General features: G+C 41.9%; 1 protein-coding gene across 4 annotated transcripts in view; it reads left to right on the top strand.

The window, feature by feature from the left end:
• plekhg5b (pleckstrin homology domain containing, family G (with RhoGef domain) member 5b) overlaps positions 1 to 12,033 on the top strand; it is a 91,856-nt gene that overhangs the window by 30,461 nt on the left and 49,362 nt on the right. For 2 of the 4 annotated variants that reach the window (XM_039799970.1, XM_039799969.1), the window contains exon 1: positions 11,704 to 12,025. The exons of the other annotated variants lie outside the window; for them this stretch is intronic. In XM_039799970.1, the coding sequence (XP_039655904.1) occupies positions 12,023 to 12,025 (3 nt within the window). In that variant the 5' untranslated portion in view covers positions 11,704 to 12,022. Of the gene's footprint in view, positions 1 to 11,703; positions 12,026 to 12,033 lie in introns of those variants that run through there. 4 annotated transcript variants of the gene reach the window in all.

The following is a 12,033-nucleotide window of genomic DNA, read 5'->3' as shown; positions in this document are numbered from 1 at the left end:
ATTGAGTCTCCCAAACCCCACTTTTCCTGAAAGACACTTGAGCCTATGAGGCTTCTCTCACATGTCAGGGTCCCTCCTTTTTTAGTAGTGAATGAGGCAGAAGGTGAATTCATGAGCTACAGTATGTCATTTGAAAGTATGCAATAGTGTTTATATGAGCTGCTGTGTGACCCGGGGGGGGAGAGGGGGGAGAGGACAATGCATGTCTGACGCCACCTGTCTCCTTGGTCCGGGTCAGGGTTGATGTTATTATGTAAGGGGATTAGGGAAGGACTTGTAGCCACGTGTGGACTGGGATACACTATGGTGGAACTAAACCTGACCCTTTCAGAAGTCACAGTAATAACGATCAATTTGGAACAATGTTCTAACTGTCAGCAATTTTTGTTGCTCAATTTGGGTTCTAATCGGCGCCATAAAACGACGATCTCTTTCTCTAGGGACTACCAACGTTAAACTTCACAACCGCACTCCTGCTCTCCCTCTGACAGGTCAGATAGAGACTCAGCCAAAGGCGGGAGTCTGGCACGACCACCTCTGATTGGCCAACGCTACGTGTCTGTTAACCATTTCCTTGACTGGGTTACAGGTGCATAGCATCGGCGACAGCCACACAGGATATCATACCTGTGTATGGCTTAAGCCCCCCTAAAAAGGCTCTAAAACCGCCCATGATCACGACCATTTCACTGTTTCTTGTCTGTGTCGTCGGTAAGCAGAGTCAAAGGAAAGACATTCAAGGAAAATATTACGTATTTAGATTTATTAGTCGGCTTTTAGAACTCAAAGTATTGCATTGCGTCAGTGTTTTTTTTTTTTTTTCCACACTTACTCTTCATTGCCTGACCCCACAGTGATCTTTTCTATCCTAGTAAAGGAGGGGGTTATCCGGAGGTGATTTTAGTACTTTTGAGGTGTGAAGTAAGAGCGGTGACAGGATGAGTTGTGAAAGTTTGGGCATTTCCGGACTACAATAAAATAAAAATACATTGTGCATTGTGATCATCTCTGACAGCGCATTTCTCATTGAGCTCGATCCTGTTGGGCTGTTGCTCAAGAGTTGTACATGCATTGCCTGTAACGAGCTTTAAACAGCAGGGGGCAATGTCATTTTAAACCTGACCTGCAGTACAGTACAGGGCTCGCTCTGTTGCTTATTCCCCTCCACTCACTCTGCCTTTGCTGCACAAGTGAGAGGCACATTTCTAGGAAAAATGGGAACATAAATATAACTTTTGCCCACTCCACCCACCAAACAGATTTAGAAGGCATATTTCCTCCATAAATTGAAGGAAAAAAAAACCCATTAAACTTTTATATTTCACTTTAAGAGGATTTTTTTTATACGAATAGTCTCTTTGATATGCCGACAGCTTGGCAGCAGGACAAAGAGCAGGCAGGCAGGCAGGCAGGCAGGCAGGCAGGCAGACAGACAGACAGACAGACAGACACACACTGTATGTCTGTCTGACACACAGATAATCTTAGGCCAGTCCTGCACTGCATTTAAACCTCATGTAGTCCTCGGGTCAAATTTAACAAGTTTTTTTTTTTTTTTTTTTTTTTTTTAAACGATTTTTCGTCAAATAGTTTTGCTCTCTGTTGTTTGTGAATAAAATTGCATCAGTTAATTTTGACCTGGGGATATCCTGGCTAATATTTGACATATACCAGTGTTTTATAATCCAAAACAACTAATAATTGCGCCTCATTTTACTCAGAAATTAGGTTGAATTAAATGTAATTGACTATTGACCATATATGTAAAAGTAGTTGAAATGAGTTGGCTTAAAAAAAAGTGTAACACAGAATCAAAGCGTTATGAATTATACTTCTTTCTGTGCTTTTATAAGCAAGCAAACCAGACCGCGACCAGGGAGTGACAACAAGTGCATGGTCAACAGGAAGACGACATGAGGGTTAAATCCTTTTTTTATTCCCAGACGGGCCTGCCTTTGGTCTTTCACTGCCATAGATCATGTCTTGGCAGCTCTGCGTCTCTTCTAGTCACAGCATGACTGGCCTGGCCTGGAACGGAATGGGTTCACCTGCACCATAGCTTACAGAAATCACACCAGGTGTCACCCTCTGAACACGCCGTAGCTCAGCGCTGTCGCCACATTACACAGCAGCTCTCGAAAAGGTTACTTAGAAGGCTTTTGCGTGGCCCGACACATGTGTTTCCAAGAGGGGCTTACTGGCGTGTTTGGATCCTTTTGCTGTGGGTTTCTGCAAGTCACTGGGATTTCAAATGAGCCTGCAGGTGTCCAAGTGGAAGATGACGGCCAAAACCAGACATGAAGTACTTGGCTGAGTTGGTGGGATTGATTTCAGATTAGGCCGGTTAGCGCTCAGTGCTAGTCTGAGCTTGCTCCCTGGATCTAAACTCCCAGAGAAGGGCTTATTATACCCTTCTCCCTCCCTCCCTCTTTGCTTCTATCCCCGTCTTCTTCATTTCCCTCCCTCAGCTTTGATAAGACAGGACCAGACAAGATTAACCGAAAGGTGTGGGTCGCCTTGGCAACGGGGCCCCTCCCTGCCCAAACAGCTGGAGGCAGAGGAACAATGTGAAGAGAGACGGGGTTGGACAGAAGCAGAAAGGAGAAGGAGAAGTTTCAGCCAGTCAGCTGGCTTTAACTTTCAGTTTGCCCCTCTTTTCTTTCTCTGTAAGTGAATTTCCACCCACCTGTTTTTCTTTTTATGCACATTTTCAATCATAAAAACGGAGTGGAAACAACACCCATTTGGAAACAAAAAAAACGCGTACAACATTGCAAAGAAGACTTGACTATGTCATAAGACTTATTGTCACTCCAGGGTTTCAGCGGGGTCTTTAAAAGTCTAAAGAAGACTCAAATTTTAAATTCAAAATTTTAGGCCTTAATAAGTCTTAAAGGGGCGCTATGCAGTTTTCGTTTTTCGCTTTTTGCTCGCAGGTTTCTCTATAGAGCTCCCCCTACAGCTTCGGGATAGATATTTGGCAACACTGTGAAAAAACTTACTCGGTCAGTCTTCCATTTCCTCTTTCTCTGTTCCTCCGCCAATGCTTTCCTAGCTTTCTGCTTCTTTTTTGCCGGCTCAGCCATGACCATAGTGTGAAAAACTCCATCGCTACCTTGCTAGCCGGTTCCTGAATGGTGCGTATGTGTGCAGTGCCGTGAAGCAATTCGTTACATGGCGAGACCTGATATCACGCCATACTTCCAGACGCTGAGGCCGACGGCTCCCCAGCCGAAAGTTTAAAGGGTGCTTTTTCCGCTCACAGGCGCTAGGGGGGAGCGAGACGGCCACTAGGGGGGGGCACGATTCAGAAAATGTCACGATTTGATTCAATGTCGATTTTCAGGCTCAAGATTTGATTTTTGATTCAAAAACGATTCTCAATTTAAAAAAAAAAAAAACGATTCACAGTAAGTAAATGTAGTTACTTTTCCCATGTGATTGCAGTAGACATACAATTTATTTATTTATTTATTTTAATTAAAAAATGTGAATTGATTGTGAATCGGTAGAGCTGGAATCGCGATTCAAATGTGAATGGATTTTTTTGCACACCCATAACAACCACCATTCAAAAAAACACAAAAAAAGTCATGTAACCATTCCAATGACCCCGAAGCTGTTCAGTTAAGGTAAACTGAGCTAAAAAAACCCTGATTAATTCCCCTTTAAATTCGTTGAAGTATTGTGTTCTAGGTCTCAAATCATTTTGAACCGGTCTTAATTTTACTACGTCCATGTAACGCTACCTCTAATGCTCATTGAAATGTTCCCGCAGCGCTTTAGAATGTCCGTCTTTTTTTTTTTTTATTTCTTTTTGTATTTTGTGGAGTTCTTTCTTTTTGTCTCTAGTCCAAATATAATTCACTGTATTACGACTACAAATGAGACCAACATGCAACTTAAATTGCAGCCTATCTAGGAACCAGTCCTATAATGGCAACGAGGAAATCTGGGAATTGTTTCACACAATGTTTCCGGACTCTGACATCTGACTTAGTTTTTGATATAGGTCTTAGATTTCATTCATAATGGTCTTAAAAAGGTCTAAAAAGTGAAACCTGTAGAAGCCCTCTTACTCAAGCAAACATAAATTCCATATCTCCATCTTTGTTTCTACCGTTTGAGATTTGACTGGCACTCTTTTAACTACGTCATCTTGTTCAAATGTTCTTTCGCAGATTTTCAGTAAAGTCTGTGCTACATTTCGATGGAATCCTGGCTTGTGTGCGTCTGATGCGGTCACTCGCTCCTCACCCTCGCCCCTATTGTGTTTTTGGTTGGCTTTTATTCTCTCTTTTTCTCCCTCTCTTTTGTCCCATTCAGTCGCATATTATGAGTAATCATTTGCTGGTGTGTTAGGGGAAAATAATATCATATTAGTCAGACAAGCACAGACGCACCCGTATGATATACCTCGCACAGAATCACCTTATTACTAGTGGCTGAATCATTCAACCTTTACTGTAGCTGTGCTCCCTATTTTATAGTCATCCAATTGCATTTTCTTTTCATACCAGTTTTTTTTGTTGTTGTTGCTATTCAGCGAATACAGACTAACTGGCTTTGCTCACTTAACCTTGCTTTCCTTTCCACTGAACTTTCCACTGAACGGCGCAGGTGCGTTTAGGGCGTATACGAATCCACTTTTGCTAGTTTAACGGCAGAAAAAAAAGGTCTGTGTGCCGGGCGCATGGTTCAAAAGGGTTGTACTTAGTGTCTTCATTAATTCGTAGGTGTGTCATCTCCCATTCCCTTTAAAAGCCAGGCGCGTTTGTACCTTGGCACATTTCTATTATGATGGCGGGTTTGCTAACCAGGAAAGAGAGATTTTCAGGAGAAGAAACTGATCTGCTCGTGCGTAAAGTGAAAGCGTGCAAGCAGAGCATATCATACTATTTCACATTGTAATATTTTTATTTGTAATCTTTTGCATGTTTGTGTGCTGGGCGTAGACGCAGCACCCAAGCCGTTCAGGGCACCACCTAAGCCGAAGTGAGCATCGAAACTTTAACTAAATGACTTTTGTCAGTTCTGATGATTCCAGTTGGTCCCCAGTGGACTGCTTTAGCAAGTTTTGTCTTTAAGCTTCTTCTTTTTTGTTTGGGGGTGGGGGCTTTTATGGCCTTTATTGACAGGATAGCTTGAAGACAGAGACGGGGTACGACATGCAGCAAAGGGCCGCGGGTTGGATTTGAACCTGCGACCGCTGCCAAGGTACACACTCTACTGGGTCTCCCCTGTCTTTAAGCTTTTAGGAGTTCTATTTATTATCTGCTTAAGCTTTTCCAACGTTTTAGACACAAATATCCAAAATGATTTGACATTGCATTTAGTTTTAAATTTGAAAATGTAACCTTTTCTTGACGGAGGACCCCTCAAACCCACACAAACACGTGCACCTAAGTCTTCCACAAACCTAGGGAAAACACAGTTTCTTGCCCTCTTCTTTCCTCTTTGTGAAATGTTTCCATCATCTTTTAAAAGTAAGCTGTCACAGTTGATTTGTTTCAGAACCGGAAAATACAGTATGTTCAACAGTTTTGCTTGATTTCTACCCACATGTATTTCTCCCAGCTTGTATTCTACTTGAGTAACATCAGTGGCTGCAGACTACAGAGTCTTTTTAAATTCGTTTTCTGGGAAAGAGAAGTAACAGGACGTGACCTCAGCTATAACTGTGAAGGTCTTGGAAAGTTGACTTTATAAAGTAATGCAAGCCCACTAATGGAAACGGTGGTCTGCAATGCTCTGACGACTCTGGAGTCAGTGGAGCTCAGGAAAAGTTACCTAATCACTTTTCAACATGATGCTGACTGTCGGGATACTCTGGTGTTAATTTGTTTATTAAGGGAAGGGTGAGTGTGAGCGTGCATGCTCTTTTCCAGTTCATTCCCCTCTTTCACATCTGCAGACATACAGCTCACTAGACCGATTTTCTGCTGCTAGACCGACGAGACGTTCAGGCTTAATTATCGACGTAGTTATTACTGAAAAGACTTCATACAGGGTTCTTCTGTAAAGGAAGCAGCTGTAGGATCAAATTTTGTAAGCAATACAGTTAAAAAACTCACTTGAGTGCTGTGTGGTAAAGGTAGCTACATGCTAAGATGTGGTAATATAAGGCTCGTCATTCTGTTATTACTGGCTGCCTGCCTGAGCTTGGTGAGCCTTACTGCTACAGTTTGGTCATAGATAGACTACTTGCAGCGCATGTCAGTGTTGATAATTGTCTCCGTTTCATTTCTTATGACATAGTTCAACATCTAAATGTATTGGTAATTTTTTTTTATTATTTACTGGAGGAACACGTGGAATTAACATGGCTATCACATTTAGGGTTAGGTACCATTTACATGTTTACCGGTACTGACCTGAAATTGGGTTCCAGTACCCAACCGTACCTTTTTTTTCGGTACTTTCCCTCAGTAATAACAAAAAATGTATTTCAGTTGTAAAAATATTTCCAAAACTATTTAGTTAGACCATTTTGGTATTTATTTAGAACATTTTAATACTCCACGCAAAATAAAACCCCTCCCTCTCTCCTCCCAAACCCGTCCCTACAACCTATTAAATCTAATAACCATTCAATTCTGTGCACCCAGGAAAAGTGATCCTAGGCGGTGGCTTCTATGTGAGCGTTGAGAAAAATGCACTCTGACGGTCTTCCCTTGCATTTAACTTATTGTTTTTGGTTCACCATCTGAGTTTGTTTACCTCCTATTTTCAGCTTTTTGAGTTTACAGTAGGCCACCCATTATTGAGACATCATGCAAGTAATTGTACCACATGTGAAAGACTGAATTAATCATCAGGCTTGCGTAAGAATGAGCTTTTGTTTTGAGTGTTTTGAGTACCTCATACTAGGGCTGAACGATTAATTGCATTTGCGATAATATCGCGATATGTTAAAACGCGATTTCCTAATCGCAAAGGCTGCGATTTGGTCTCGATTTGATGACTCGCAAGAGCAAATCAGTCTGCACTACGCAGAGAAAGCATCAACTTAGCACGCTAACGCTACACTGTACCTTGAGCTGATCTCTGTCATTCAAACAATTCTGAGTTGAAGTTTAAAACTTTTACAGCCATTTTAATAAAATGAAGGGTTTTGTTTGGGCTCGAGTCCATACATGCAGTTAATGGATACAGGCACGCAGAACTGAAGGCTCGGTTGGCAACGAGCTAGCTCTGATTAGCGGTTAGCTCCGTTATAAAGATATAAAGATATGGGTGGAGGAGCTGCCACTGAGAGGGGTAACAATCAGACTGATAAATGACGGTTTGGGGAGCTTTCACAGCAGCGTGGCCGCGGTGTTTCAACGGTTTTATTAGTACAGTTAATCCCACGGCAAGACCACAGCAACTAACGTAACGATAGCCTCTCTGAGCAAGTGCAGTGTTGACGGTGTCGGCACGCAACTTCACGAGGGGGAGGGGCTGGAGGCAGCTCCTCTCTGTGCACTGTAAAAAAATATATATGTGTGTGTGTGTGTGTGTGTATGTATGTATGTATGTATATATATATATATATATGTATGTATGTATGTGTATATATATGTGTATATATATGTGTGTATATATATATATGTGTGTATATATATATATGTGTGTATATATATGTATATGTGTGTATATATATGTATATATATATGTATGTGTATGTATGTATGTGTTTTTACTTATTTAACTGTCTAGTGTGTAATTGTGTGTTGTTCATACTATACAATGATTTATTGTTTGTCTTTGTTGAATAATACAGAAGACAAAGAGCTTAAAAAAATAATCGAATATCGAATCGCAATCGCAATATTTGGGGAAAAAATCGCAATTAGATTATTTTCAAAAATCGTTCAGCCCTACCTCATACCCACATCAGCTGATAATACGCTTTTCTTCTTAAGTGTATTTAGAACTATACATCACACACATCCTGTAAAAAATAAAAAACACACACACACAAACATCTTCCCTGTGTTCAGTCATTGATATTTGATGTTTATTTGGACATTTCTCTCCAGTGGAGGGACACTGTTATATATTGGATCCCAGCCACTCCAGCAGGCTACAACAGGCTAAGCAGCTCACTCTTGTACAAACACCAGACAGACCTCATCAGCTGTGAACCAATCACACAAGCTGTACTTTTCCAGCCCTATGGAATGTGATTGTCCAGAAACAGAGGCTGATGACTCTTGAGACAGTTAGTCATTTTCTGTTGGATCGCTATCAACTAACCTTAACAGAGCAGTGGATATATGACGTTGGTCAATTCCAGTGAAAATACAAAACGGAGTATTTCGTGCATATAGTTTTTGTTTTCAGTTTTTGATTCTGACTAATTCGGCTTGTCACGGTTTTCTTCGAAGTCTATTATTTACATGAAAACGTAACTTAATTTTCTTTGTTGTAAGATGCCCCGATGACTTTCCTGATCAAATACTGACCCCAAACAATGATGGAAATGTGGAAAAGGGGGGCGTATTTGTCCATTAGGGTTCATGGAAAGGAAGTCAGTTTGACCAGCATCCTGCAATAAACAAACGCTAGTAAGGGAGTTGTACCTGTGACGCCAGTTCAACCCCCTCCTCCCCCCCAGGAGCATCCCAGTCAGGAAGCAGCATCACGGCAGACAGGGGGAATAACAGGAAGAGGGTACCTGACTGACGCTCCAATGGAAACGGCCTTGTATCAGCCGACCAATATAGCCAGGGTTCAAAGGCTTAAGAGAAGGCCCCCAGTGAGGAGATGGATTGAGAAAACAACCCTCCTAAATCCCTCGCATGCGAAGAGTCTTCCCATGGCAAACCCCACTAATTGTTGGTTGGCTCCGAGTGTTCTGAGAACCTAAACAACCGCCGCTTAATGAAATGCTGTGAGAACTGCCGTCTGCAGTGCTTAGTTAGAGAGGCGATAATAAGCTTTGAAAGATCTCCAATTCCGAACGTGTTATTATGGCTGTGGAAGCGTGCTCTCTAAATCACTCTTAACCGAAGCCAGCCACGAAACCGTGGAACGTGCAGCGGCAGCATCACGGGCAAAAATATTTGGCTTTAATCCTTTCTCTTTTTCGGCTCTTCTTTTTCTCACATCGACTTGCTCGTCCTCGTTATCTTCACACTCACATTTCCCTTTGATTCCTCCCCCCCCCCCCCTTATCTAACCGCTCCCCTTGAAGACTTGAAATAATACCGAGCTTATGGTTATTGAGGGGTTAATGCCGCGGTCAGGCGTCGAGGCAAGGGCACTCGTGTTCAGCCCGCCAACAATGGCAGTGCCAGTGGGGTCTAATCCTTGAAGATAATTGCATCGCTGCTGTCCATTCCTTTTAAATATAGCCTCCCCTAATCAAGGCTGACAGTGGGGGGGTGGGGGGGGCAGACATGGATTCAACAGGTCGCCTTGTTTTTGAAGACAAGAAGACATGGAGGGGGGGTTTGGGCATTAAAACTCACCCACCTCACCTCCCCCTCCCCTCTCTTACTCCACACGTGGCCCCCCAGCCTCAGGGGCTTGAATTGTTTTCGTGAGCTAGCTAATTGTGGGGGATTTAAACGTGGTTGATCTCGGATTAACCTGAATGACAAAAGAACAGAGGTAGTGGGCTGGGTGTTTGCGGTCAACGCAACAGACTGTAACAGGACGTTCGGCTATAAATCATACTTGCTCTTACATCACACGCCCACGCAACACTGTACTCTCCCACACAAGAGCTGCAAGTAATGATTATTTTCATATTGTGATTTATGTGCTGATTACATAAAAACGGCAAATCCTGACATTTTATAATCTGGAGTTAGAGAACGGTTTGTTTAGAGGGGTATTTCAGTGACTGAGTATTACATCTCTGTGAAGTTGGTCGACTTCTGAGAGACAGATTAGAAAAAGAATCCTCGGAGGCCGAGATATCTCGACTTTTAGTCCCAAGCTTTAAAAATCCTTCTGGGTCTCTTCATTAGACCCTCCCCGCTTGGCAGATGTCAGCGTCTTTCAAACTCGACACCTTCAGTTTGTAACGCAAGTAGGGCAGCTATTATTTTCATTATTGATGAAATTATGTTCTCAATTAATCAATTAATAAATTAATCGTTAAGCCGTGTACAACATCAAGGCTCCAAGTAGTGTCCTTAAATTGCTTGTTTTAGCCAACCGGCAGTCCGAAACCAAAATAATATTAAATATTTTTTTATCATATATGATAACCGCATGCAGCAAGTCCTCATATTTGAGAGGCATCTTTTGTATATTTTTGGCATCTTTTCGTTACACCCATTCATTGATTATCAAAATAGTTGCTGATTGAAATAGCTGATTTAATTATCTCTTGATCTACAAGTCAGTTAATCAATCAATCGTTGAAGCTCTAAATTGAGGCTTTCTGTTGTAAATGTGTAGTCTTCAAGCAAAAGCTCCAGGGTTATTTCCAAGCAGCAGCACATGGGTCTGAGAAGTAAAGCCAATGCGAAAGTGCCTTAAACCTGGTATTCTCTCTAATTTCCAGCAGGGGTGACTCAACTGGCTCCATAATGACATCTGTTTCTATAGAAATCTAGGGGGAAATGACTCTACTTCTGCCTTGATTTATTACCTCAGTAAACATGATGAGAGCGTTTGCTTTGGGATCGTTGTTGTTTCTTCCGTTTTTTTGGAGCCAGCACGGCGCTGTGAAAACGTCAGTCTGCTGTCAGCTCGTATCAGAGGACGCAGGTGGGGCAAACGACAAATAAAAGCAGAAACTCTCAAAACCAAACTGCCATACGCTCACCGACAGTCATTAAGCCATTTCCTGTATATCCCTAGTTTAATTTAAAAGAAATATAGACACTTTATGATCCATTTCTGTGTAAAAGGGTCGCACACACCTCTCGTCAAAAATATAAATAGACTGTCCTATTTTTTTTTTTTTTTTTTTTTTATGCTTGTAGAGCGGATCTCTGAGGAGCATACGCGCCGCTCTCATGTCCGGTGTAGCCAGTTTCATTGATTATAGTGGAAGCGTAGTTTACATTACGTGTGTAATGTAGCCAGCCCCTAAGAAGTAATAACTCTTGTGGATTTCCCCTTTGGAAAAGTATTAATAGATAAATTAAATAAATTCTTTGTCAATTGACTAATCTTTTAAGCGACGCATCGTTTCACCACTACACCACACCAAAGGCATTTATTTTTTCATACAGTAATGGAACATCCGGTATTTTGTTGAACTCTTTTTTTTTTTTTTTTTTTTTTTAATCTGTTTTTTTAATTTCAAAACTGATCCGGACTGAACAGAAGGTAAACTGAGCGTGGTTATATAAATATGTGTATTGTACTGTTCACGTGTTGGTTGTGTTTGAACACATTTACTTCCCACTGTGACCCCGGTTAGCACTTTTGAAGAAACCCAAACGCCCTGGTTTAACCCTAATGTCGCCCCGGAGTCAAAGTTCAAATGACGTACTAAGTCGAGCAGGAGAGTTTAGCACATGACATGAATAACAAAAAAAAAAAGTATTGGTTTACATCTGGATCAGCCAAAATATCCCGGAACTGTACGTCAGATGAAAAAAAAAAAAAAAAAAACTCAGGAGAAAAGAGCTCACTTTCAGTGGGAGTTGACATGAGTCAGCCAGGATGTGTGTGAGCTTGTGGGAGTGTGATTGAGCAGGTAGGCGTGGTTGATGGTTTTCAGTGTCTGTTTATGTCCCAGTAGACTGCTGTAGTAAACAGAGCGAGCCTCTCAGGTCTGTCATGTTCTTTGGCCTCTTAGATTAACTCCATCCGCTGTTTTCACCCCGAAGATCGGTTTTATTTTTATAACACACACACACACACACACACACACACACACACACACACACACACACACACACACACACACACACACACACACACACACACACAGCAAGAGCAAGAGCAAGAGCAAGTTCGATCCGGGTTGGGACTAAAACTTTCCCCACCTGCTGTCTATTGGAGATATTGATTGGTTCTTCCACTGAAATTCAAACGAGTTGCCTTTCCTGGGAAGTGGAGTGTTTTTATGGTAGGTAA

Source organism: Perca fluviatilis, chromosome 5 (assembly GCF_010015445.1).
Source record: "Perca fluviatilis chromosome 5, GENO_Pfluv_1.0, whole genome shotgun sequence".
In the NCBI taxonomy this organism is placed as follows: Eukaryota; Metazoa; Chordata; class Actinopteri; order Perciformes; family Percidae; genus Perca; species Perca fluviatilis.
The sequence above is the reverse complement of the archived record's forward strand: the minus strand, read 5'-3'. Positions and strand labels throughout refer to the sequence as shown.